This window comes from Garra rufa, chromosome 4 (assembly GCF_049309525.1).
Source record: "Garra rufa chromosome 4, GarRuf1.0, whole genome shotgun sequence".
Taxonomy (NCBI): domain Eukaryota; kingdom Metazoa; phylum Chordata; class Actinopteri; order Cypriniformes; family Cyprinidae; genus Garra; species Garra rufa.
In genome coordinates this window covers 3,345,136-3,356,486 of record NC_133364.1, presented here as the reverse complement: position 1 = coordinate 3,356,486, position 11,351 = coordinate 3,345,136, and the positions used below count along the sequence as shown (strand labels likewise).

The 11,351-nt window shown below is 37.5% G+C and overlaps 1 protein-coding gene and 1 long non-coding RNA gene across 3 annotated transcripts in view; one reads left to right on the top strand and one right to left on the bottom strand.

Annotated features, from left to right (window-relative positions):
* LOC141333725 (uncharacterized) overlaps positions 1-11,351 on the top strand; it is a 33,361-nt gene that overhangs the window by 17,011 nt on the left and 4,999 nt on the right. The window lies entirely within an intron of this gene.
* Positions 5,655-11,005, bottom strand: LOC141333081 (B-cell receptor CD22-like). The gene is made up of 7 exons (XM_073838009.1): positions 10,679-11,005; positions 9,765-10,067; positions 9,352-9,679; positions 7,204-7,269; positions 6,767-6,951; positions 6,251-6,571; positions 5,655-6,153 (listed from the first exon to the last, which is right to left on the bottom strand). Exons 1-7 carry the CDS (start codon positions 10,905-10,907, stop codon positions 5,876-5,878), a joined length of 1,710 nt encoding a protein of 569 aa, XP_073694110.1. The 5' UTR covers positions 10,908-11,005; the 3' UTR covers positions 5,655-5,875.

Genomic DNA, 11,351 nt, shown 5'->3' with positions numbered 1-11,351 from the left:
ATTGTCAAATTTAAGGCCATTAAAAGTATTAAATGTGGTCTCAAAGATATTATTTTTTCCAAATTAGGTATTATTTTTTCAGACTATCAGGTGTCCTATTCTGATTGAAATTCTATCTGCGTTCGCGTTAGTTCGTTTAAATATGGGCCTCCTCTGCGACTGTCAATCATTCTCCATTCAGTAACGTTATTCAAACAGCGCGCGCACCTCTTCTGGTTACAGCAGGATGCACGGTAAAACTCTCCAATATGATATATTCACATTAAAATGCTTGATCTGTAGAGAAAAGGCTGTGGATTTGCATAAAATGACTTTATTTTGTTGGAGTTTGTTGCTGTTTTAAACGACTCGCTACCGTGTGCCTGTCACAAACACAAGGACTATGAATCGGCATCAAACGCACAATAACTGGAATTTAAAACTCTTGAAGAAACAATTGATAAATAAACTGTTGGACAGATATACACTAGGATTTGTGCGCTCGACATTTCTTCGCTTTGTGCCGTGAACTTTTAAATGCGCACTGGCTGTGTCTCCATGTTGCTTTGAGCACATCATTCTGCACCCGCGATGCGCATACGCGCTTTGTGCGCTCTGTTTTGAAGCGTTTCATATTATCATGGTTTTGCGCACTGAAAGATGCACAGCCTTTTCTCTACAGATCAAGCATTTTAATGTGAATATATCATAATGGAGAATCAGCAACTTGCAGTGAATGCCAGCCAGTGTGCTGGAACTATCCATTCTCTCCATTGCACATTTTATGTAGTTTTTTTATTTTTTATTTACTAAGTGAAATAAATATGTGCAATATGTTGTCAACATCAGTCTCTAAATCTATTCTTTTTTTGTATGTTATATATGTCAAAATCTGTGTAAATAATGGAAAGGTCGCTGATTAACACTTGGAATTCAGTGTCGTGATGGTTTTAAAAAAAAATCTGAAGGTAGTAAAAAAGGTATTAAAAAGTAGTAAAATTAACTTAAGGATTGCTGTATATACCCTGAATATGACACTCACCTACGATGGCAATCTCAACATGGGAGTATGCAGGTTTTATGTATCTTAGTCGCAGTTTACCCCTGGCTTCAAGTCTGAAGAAATATGACCCGTTATGACTCTGGCTGACATTATCGAAGCGTGTGCTGCAGTTTTTCTGTGTAGCAGAGCCAAATATTTCTCCTTTAAACAGTCTATCGTTGGGTGTGCTGGAGTTAAACACCATAATGTGAGGGTTTCCTTCTTTAAACCATATTCTGTGTGCTCTATCAGTGAGGTCCTTTTCATATTGTTGATCGATATCAAATGTGCAGGGGATGAAAACACACGATCCTTGTAGAGCTTCAACTCTCTTTGGCAGACTGATGTTGAAGCCACAAAAAACACCTAAAACAATAAAGAAAATGATGAAATTATTGCAAAACAAACTTCTGCAGCACATATTGCTTTGTAATCTTACATTGGTTATATGCCGCCTTAATAATTCAGCTTGTTAAAAAAAGAATAATCAATTAGAATGAGACCTTGTGTCAGAGATCCAGTGAGGAGGAAGATCACCAGTGTTTCCATCATTTACATTCACCTTACAGCAGAATATAAACACAAATAAAATTTAAATAAAATATTATTTCCTAAAACTGTTCTACATATAAAATCATAAATGTCAAAAATACAGAACATTACTAGAACAAATCACTTAGTTTAGATTAAAAATCTCAAATCTACAGCAATATATGTAAAATTTATTGTTGCGTGTAAATGACTTACCAGAGAAGAGAGTAGAAGACGTCAGAAATCCTCTCGTAGGTGTGTATGGAAATAACACATTTGAACTGGTATTAGAGTTCTTACCACTTCCCTTTTAGTCAGACCAAAGCATTAGAGAGCTGAGCAGAATACTGCAGTGTGTGTATCCTGCATGAGGCCTCTGTGGTTAGGTGATGCTGCTCACTTAGTTTTGTTGCATAAACGTCTACTTTAAATCAGTATAAGCTGATTAAAACTCTGGCGCTGCTCACATGGCAGTCAAAAAATATCATGTCAGTGAAATGGATGTACTATATCAGTTCAATAATATTTTTATTTAATATATTGGGTTTTTAGAGGATTTTGTGGTACAAAATTAGGTTTATGTAATAGATATGATCCATTTATTATCCTTTAACCACTTTATAAGCTGTAGACCTGAAAAATGTTTGCTGCCAGAGCTGTGTGTAGAAGTAAGGGCCAACTGTATCTATGCTCTCAAAAATAAAGTTCTTTATTGGCATCAATGGTTGTATGAAGAACCTTGAAGATCCATGGAACCTTTCAAATGCAGAAAATGTTTCTTGTAGTCAAAAAAGGTTCTTTAGATTTTTAAAAATGTAAAAATAAAGATTCTTTAAAATGGTTCTTTTAGGAACTGTTCATTGGAAGGTTCTTTGGGGAACCAAAATGGTTCTTCTATGGCAGTGGTTTGCAAACCCTGGGTCTTAGAAAATGGGTCGCCAGAAGATTTTAATAAAATGTATATATGTATGTAACAAAGTTCATGAATCAGAGAAGTAGGCATCGGGAACCAGCAAACTAACTTTAAACTTTAAAAACGAAATGCTGGATGGCAGAATCCAATGTGTATTTGTGTTTGCGCTCTGTTAGAAGTGTTGAGCATTGTAGCCAATATCTGTTGGTTTCTGAAATGCAATGTCCTATTGAGGCGTTTCAGTTAGTCCATCATTTACATTCACCTTACAGCAGAATTTACAAACAATATATTATAATACAGAATTAACAATAAAGCAAAATTATATCATTTTGTGACTTGTGAATTTAGAGCCTCATGCTAGTGTAAACCTATATTATCTCTACTATCTTGCCTAAAATCTCAAAAATACAGAACATTACTATAACAAATTATTTTGTTTAGAGAGATTAAAAACAAAACCAAGTTGAACAAGTTTCTAAACAGCTAAAAATCTCTAAACTACGGCAGTAAATGTACGTTTTACTGTGTTGTGTGTAAATGACTTAGCAGAGAAGAGAGTTGAAAACTACAAAAATCCTCTCATAGGTGTGTATGGAAAAACACATCTTAACTAGTATTAGAGTTATTACCACTTCCCTTTTAGTCAGACATTAGAGAACTGAGAATAATACAGCAGTGTGTGCATCTTTGCTTGAGGCGTCTGTGGTTATGTGATGCTGCTCACTAGGTTTTTTGGCAAAAACTTATACTTTAAATCAATACGAGCTGATTAACACTTTGGTTCTGCTTGTGTGGTAGTCAAAAATATTATTGTTTTATTTTTTTGCTGTTCACATAGCAAGTGCCAAACCTTTACCAGGTTACGTATCATTCTGATGAAGTAAATAATTCTAAAAAACCCTAAATACGATAAAAAAGTAATTGCTTTTTTCATTTGAACCGCTTGCTATTTACAGTGGTCACTATTAACTGTTGTCATAATGTGATTCTTGGTAATTTTATTAAAACCAGACCAAAAATCCTAATAATCAAACTGAACATCCTGATTATTTTAGATTTCTTGTTTGATATCAAACAAGAAGTGTCTTTTCATGGCAGCTGTTTAGTGATTGTCAAACATGACCAACTTTTCAGGGCCCCCTGTGATACATTTTTTTTCAAATACGCTAATAGCTTTTGATTAGTTTTGCCTTTTGTAATAAGACTCGCCTTGATAGAATCCTTGGGTCACGCTGAGAACATCGATACCAATTTAGCCATAATCAGCCGAATTTCAAACTCCTCCAAGACTATTGTTCTGATTTTCACCAAATTTGACTCAGGTCATCTTTAGACTATGCTCATTTTGTGCTGACAGACAAAATTGTTTTTGTTTACTGCATTAACAAATTTGATGGCATGATTCCAAGCTACACCTGAGGCTGAATGTCAGAAAAGTTTTGACATACTGACACTTTATGTGTGTCATTGTCATCTTACACTGACCACCCCACATCAATTTGTTTATAGTGCCACCTATTGGTCAAAAGTAATAAACCATTAAATCATATTTCTAGTAATTGAATTAGATTTTTTTTTCAGCCATTTTGACTAAAAACATTTTCAAAAGGCTTTTTTTACTCAGTGCTGCAAACAAACGTCTGATAATCAGTGTCATGCATGCAACCCCCAAAAATCCTAATAATCAGCCTGAACATCATAATATTAATTAATTTTAATAATCGTGTATGGAACCAACAACAATTAAAAAACAAACACTCCAAAATCTACTCTCTCCATTTTATTAATTCATAGATAATAACAAATGAGATTTCACTGACATTTGACCACTCAATTCAGAAATCTGCTAAACTCAAACCAGAGACAGAAAACATTTCATCCTCCTGTTTTTCATTTTTAATGCTGCGTTCACACCAAACGCGAATATGCGTCTAAATTCGCGCCTGCCGCGTCTAGTTATTCGCGTGACCACTTTGTGTTCATTCGCGCGTCAAGAGCGAAATCGACGCGCGTAAAAACAAAAGTTTGAAGCGAAATTTACGCGCGTCACGCGCGTCAGAGGCAAAAGTTTCAAACCCCGTTGGCGGCCATCTTTTTACAAGATTCTGTTGTTGATCGGTCATTTATCGAGAGAGTCACCGGTCTGTATTTGCTCTGGAGAGCAGAACAGCGGCGTAGGGATCATCGTCGCCGTATTTGGGTCCACCAGACCCTTCGGAGGCGAACCCAGTTCGGCGAGTTTCATCACTTGCTCCAGGAGCTGCGCCTGGATGACGGCCGCTTTCAGCGGTACTTCCGCCTGTCTCGCGCCCAGTTCGATGACCTGCTTTCCCGCATCGGACCGAGGGGATTTCAGGATCGGTGGAACTTCCCTCTGTGCGTTGGAGCAGTATATGATGACAGAATTTTCATTTTAAAAGTGAACTACTCGTTTATGTCATTCCTCTTTTGATGTATAATAATTCTATAGGTCTGTGCCATTTTTTGTTCAGGTTATTACTGTAAAATCTGTTATTTATTTTTGTTTTGATGATAAATGGAGCCAGCCTCCAAAAGTATTTAACCTGTCCTGTGATTTCTTTATTTTCCTCACACAACACTGTCCAGACACACTAAAGTATACACTATTATAGTTATTATTGTTCTGTTATTATAGTGTAGACACACTACACTATAATAATGTTTCATATAATTAAGATTTAGATATGGAATAAATAGCATTCAATACAAAATGAATATGTGTCATATATGTGATAAAACACTTGCTTTGTTGTGCATTAGAACCGCACTAGGCATTTAGTATTCATGTTTCATATTTGAATGAGTGACTCCGGGCGGGCCTGCCGCCACAGCATCAAGCAGGCTCCTGATTGGTTAACGCGGCGCGAATTGACGCAGAAGTTCAGATTTTTCAACTCGGGCGGCAGACGCGAATTCGCGTCAAACGCGTGATGCACAAAAAGCACAATTCGCGCGTAACGCGCCAGACGCTCAATTCGCGCCATTCGCGCGAACTAGACGCGCGAATGAGGCGAATTCGCGTCTACCGCGCCGCGCTAAACGCCAATTCGCGCCGCAAGAACTCCAGACGCGCGTAGACGCGTCTTACCATTGACTTAACATTGAAATCACTCGCGCCAGACGCATATTCGCGTTTGGTGTGAACGCAGCATAACACCTTTTCAATCATTCCCCTGCAGTCCATGCCTCTTGGTAATCATGTTTATTAGCTTCATGTTTCATGTGCGGAAACTGATTTTACAGTAAAACTTATGAAAGACACTCAAGATAAATAGAACACCATAAGCCAAAGAAAAACGTTTTGAAATATGATTTGAATCATGTTGATTTTAGGATGAAATCCAAAGCCTGATGAAAACAGACACAGGTGTGATCACCTTTAGATGTTAATCATCAGCTCGTAGACAGAAATGATTCTGTTGGACGTCCAGCAGCACTGATGTGTTCTGTGTGCCGTGTTTGTTCTCAGCTGTACAGTAGTATCGTCCAGTAGTGTTGGTGATGGTCAGGTCTGGTCCGGTCTGAACTGGATTCAGGAGTCCTTCAGTGTCTCTGTACCAGGTGTAGTTCACTGCTGGGTTTGCATCACTGCTGCAGCTCAGAGTCACTGAACGACCCTCCAGAACCAAACCAGCTACAGACAAGGATGTGCGTTTAGGAGCATCTGGTGGATGAGAAAAACATTCAGGTGTTTCTGATATGATTTACAGCACTAATTATAGATGATAAATCAGAATAGATTAAAATAATTCCTGTCTTACACTGAACTCGTAGCACACGGGAGCGCTGAGTTGTGAATGGCTCCTGTAGCTGATGTGTTGCAGAGCAGGTGAAAGTGACTCCATGATGACGGTGAGAAACAGTGAAGTTCAGATCAGAGATGAGCTCAGTTTGGCTCTGATACTGCCGTCCTGTGATGTTCTCATTGAGAGACGAGCTCCATGTGAGAGATGGTGGATGAGACAGACAGAAGATCTTAGTAGAGCAGCGCAGACTCACTGAACTTCCCTCCATCACCTCCATCATCTCCTTCACCTCCTGCTGATCCTTAAAAACACTCACTGCGGGTTTGGGTGGAGAGCCTGAAACACACATATTACAAGATAATCTGGATTTTAATATCCAATAATGAAGGTACATATTGTACAGTAGTAGATTTTTTATTTTAATTTGTGTCGAGTACAATATAGAACCATTATGAAAAATCTGACACTCACTTAAGACAGCAATTTGAATTTGGGAGTATGTAGGTTTTCTGTAGGTAAGTTTCAGTCTACCGTTGGCTTCAACTCTGAAGAAATATGACCCATCATGACTCTGATTGACATTATCAAAGCGTGTGGTGCAGTTTTTCTGTGTAGCAGAGCCAAATATTTGTCCTTTGAACAGTCCAGTGTTGGGGCTGCTGGAGTCAAACACTTTAACTGAAGAGCGTCCGTCTTTATACCACATTCTCTTTGCACTATCAGTGAGTAAATATTCATATCGTTGATCAACATCAAATGTGCAGGGTATGAAAACACAAGATCCTTGTAGAGCTTCTACTCTCTGTGGCAGATTGATATTGAAGCCACAAAAAACACCTAAAACACAAAAAGTAATCACACAAATTAAATATGCGTATTGCTATTTAATCTCACAAATGGCACATGAAAGTGTTTTCATAATAATAATTCAGCTTGTTAAATAGAGGAATAATCTATAGGAAAGAGACCTTGTATCAGAGATCCAGTGAGGAGGAACATCACCAATGTTTCCATCATTTCTATTCACCTTACAGCTGAATATACAAACACAAATAAAAACACAATTAAATATATCATTATAATAATTGACAATAGCGCAGTTACATCTTGTCTGTCGCAGTTATAGAGCTTTTATGTGCTAAAGTCCTGAAACTGTTTCACATAATTTAAATGTCAAGAATATAAAGTCTCAAAACTGAAGGTTTACAGCGTAGTGTGTGAATGACTTACCAGAGAAGTGTTGAAGACGAGAGAAACTAAGCTCTGCTGTGATGCCTTTATACTGGAACGAGGGAGGGGGGTCGTGTGGAAAAACACATTTTAGCTTGTTTTAGAGTTTCTATTACTTCCTATTTTCTTCAGTCAGAAATTAAAATTACAATAGCCTGACCTATTAAATACAGAAGTATGAAGCTTATTGAATAGACAACACTTGTTGTAAGATTCAGTGTTCAGTTTTCATGCTGATGTAGAAATAATTCAAAGCTTTTAGATATTCACAAAAAGGTGTTGAATCACATTTGAAACGCAATCCAGGACAGGAAAAAAGAAACATCTACACCAGGGCTATTCAATTAGATTCATTTGAGGGCTGGATTATCAGACTGAAAATTTGAAGGGGGCCAAGGGGGTGGGGGCCGTCCCAATCTCTTTCTAGGGGGGCCAATTACATTGAAATACATATTCACTAAAATGAACTAATACTACCAACACTAACATCTATAAAAGGTTAACATTAGTGCCATAGTGTCAATCAATAAAAAATCACACATTTTTCTGTAATTAATCATGATTAATTGCGTATTTATATATGTATTTATATATACTTCCAAATTAAAGTAGAAACAACATACAGTAGGCCTATATTTTAAATATGTGTCTAACGGCATCTTTTTACCAAGTAGCCTATTATTAAGTATTGATATCAATACTGTAACTGGTGTCTCTATTAAATGAATTTTCTCTGTTTTACATATTAATTATGTCCTTTCAACATTACAGTATAATTGAAAATTATAATTCGTTTTTGCACCATGTTGACTGGTGTATTTTTAATCTTCATATTCTTATGTGTCCCGTGAGATCTGACTGGTCTCGTGAAAACGTGACAATATCATGGCAAAACATTTAGCAGTGTTTACATTAGAGCTGCATGACTAATAGTTAAAATGGCACGATCTCTATTCAAACACCCATGCGATCTTATTCATGAATGACAACGATTCAGCGGTGTCTATTAAAACTGTTTCACGCACTCCACTGACGCTTATGATGTGAAAGTTATCGAAGACATTCAAACCTGCATTCTTACTGCTGTTGTTTCGTGAAAGGAACTGTCTTTTTAACCACATAATCATCAATATTTCTTTGTTACAGACATTTAAATAACATAAGTACTGGGATAAAAGCTTATTGTTTGGGTATACACATCTATTGTCTGCAGCAGCGATAAAAACGAAAGTATCTTCTAACACGTCTGTAGAGCAACGTTTATCCTCTTCGCCTAGAGCTGGCGACAACTGCACGTTTAAAAAAGTATTTGTCATTGAATTATACATTCAAGACATTCCAATAGTGAAAGTCTTTAATAATCAAACAACTGGCTCCTTTCATTTTTTTATTTATTAAAATTTAGACTTAAGCAATTTTGTCAGAACCACTACTAAATTACGTAAATTTGTAGATTTCTAATCCTTTTTTTCTTCAGAATCGTGATCTCCGGTTTAGAAAAGAAAATAGTTCTTCAGTTTACCCAGAATCATGCCGTATTAGTTTACATGTTTATTACAGCGTACAATTCATTAAAATATAAGTTTAATTTCATGAAGTACAAGTTCATATCAAAATGCACCTAATTTTCTTTTTGTTTTGTTTTTTTTGTTGTTGAATAAAATACAATTTTCCCCTATATACTTCATCATTGAGGATTTCTTTTAAAAAAAGTTAAAAAATCTCGTCTCGTTCTCATGAACCCAATCTCGTGTCTCGTCTCATGAGATAAGTGTCTCGTCACACCCCTACTCTGAACTGATGACAGCATGTTATCACTACACAATTGATTAAACTGAGAATTGTATTGTATTGTATTGTCGATACAGTATAAGAGCTTGAATCACAGGGGATTTGAATGATGGGACAATTCCTGAGAATCGTCAGCAGGTCTTAGACAGAAATTTGTCTGTTGGACGTCCAGCAGCACTGATGTGTTCTGTGAGCCATGTTTGTTCTCAGCTGTACAGTAGTATCGTCCTCTGTGTGTGGGGTTGGTCTTGATGATGGTCAGGTCTGGTCCGGTCTGAACTGGATTCAGGAGTTCTTCAGTGTCTCTGTACCAGGTGTAGTTCACTGCTGGGTTTGCATCACTGCTGCAGCTCAGAGTCACTGAACGACCCTCCAGAACTAAACCAGCTGGATTTATCCTCACCGATGTGTTTTTAGGAGCGTCTAATGGAAGATAAAAACATTCAGGTGATTACTTTGATTTACTAATTTCAGATGATCATTCAGCTTTGTATGATTCTTGTCTTACACTGAACTCGTAGCATTCGGGACTCTTGTGTTGTGATCTGCTGCTGTAGCTGATGTGTTGCATTGCAGGTGAAAGTGACTCCATGATGACGGTGAGAAACAGTGAAGTTCAGATCAGAGATGAGCTCAGTTTGGCTCTGATACTGCCGTCCTGTGACGTTCTCATTGAGAGACGAGCTCCATGTGAGAGATGGTGGACGAGACGGACAGAAGATCTTAGTAGAGCAGCGCAGACTCACTGAACTTCCCTCAATCATCTGCTGCTGATCCCTAAACAATCTCACTGTGGGTTTGGGTGGAGATCCTGAAACATGTAGAAATATTACAAGATAATGTGAATTCTAATATCCGATTACGAAGGTACATCACTATTATCAAAGACTATAGAATACCCAAGACATGTCACTCGTGTAGTTTTGAATGGGGAAAAATGCAACGCTCATTATGGCCGCGAAGCCCCGCCTTCTTAGTGAAAGTGCCAATAGTTGATTAGTAAAGTCAGCGCGTCACTGCAGCTGCCGTTAGAAGTCCCGGTTGCTATAGAAACAATCGGCGCTCTAAGACGTGCGCTCAGTACTGCGCATGCGCACTGGCTCATCTAGCCGGAAAAATAAGCGTTTTTTCACGCTATTGGAGCACAAGGAACCATATTTATGAGGCAGTTCTTGTTGGATTTCTTTGAAAATTTAAAATATGAAATTTAATCGTAAGCTTGGTGAACAGTTTTGGAGACTTTGATGTTTCCCCATTCAAACAGATAGGAGCTGCACTTGTATGCCCGAGAGGCGTTTCAAAGATGGCCGCCGAGTGACATGACTTGCCTTAAAGGGACTTTGCTATTATACAGTGGTAGACTTTTATTTTTATTTGTGTTAAGTCACACTATAGAATCATCATGAACAATGTGACACTCACCTAAGATGGCAATTTGAACTTGGGAATATGTAGGTTTTCTTAAGCTAAAACGCATTTTTCCACTGGCTTCAAGTCTGAAGAAATATGAAATATTATGACTGGCATTATCAAAGCGTGTGGTGCAGTTTTTCTGTGTAGCAGAGCCAAATATTTCTCCTTTTAACAGTCCAGTGTTGGGGCTGCTGGAGTCAAACACTTTAACTGCATGGCGTCCGTCTTTATACCACATTCTTTTTGCACTGTCAGTGAGTAAATATTCATATTGTTGATCAATATCAAATGTGCAGGGTATGAAAACACAAGATCCTTGTAGACCTTCAACTGTCTGAGGCAGACTGATATTGAAGCCACAAAAACCAGCTGAAACAAGCAAACAAAAGGAAGTAATCATACAAAGTCAATATGCAGAACAAACTTGTGTACCACTTATTGTTCTTAAATCTCATAAAGGTAACACGAAGCACTTTCATTATAATAATTCAGCTTGTTAAAAAGAGGAATAATCTATGAGAATGAGACCTTGTATCAGAGATCCAGTGAGGAGGAACATCACCAATGTTTCCATCATTTACATTCACCTTACAGTAGAATATACAAATGCAAATCATTTTTGGATAGAAAATAATAAATTGTATTAAAACCAGACCTAAAATCCTAATAATCAAACTGGACA

What these genes read in the sequence shown, in the direction of transcription:
- LOC141333081 (XM_073838009.1), bottom strand. Translation starts at nt 10,907, where the DNA reads ATGTGGTATAAAGACGGACGCCATGCAGTTAAAGTGTTTGACTCCAGC. An exon ending in CCGAATGCTACGAGTTCAGT is followed by an intron (nt 9,680 to 9,764) that starts GTAAGACAAGAA and finishes ATCTTCCATTAG; the next exon opens with ACGCTCCTAAAAACACATCG. An exon ending in CCGTGTGCTACGAGTTCAGT is followed by an intron (nt 6,154 to 6,250) that starts GTAAGACAGGAA and finishes CTCATCCACCAG; the next exon opens with ATGCTCCTAAACGCACATCC.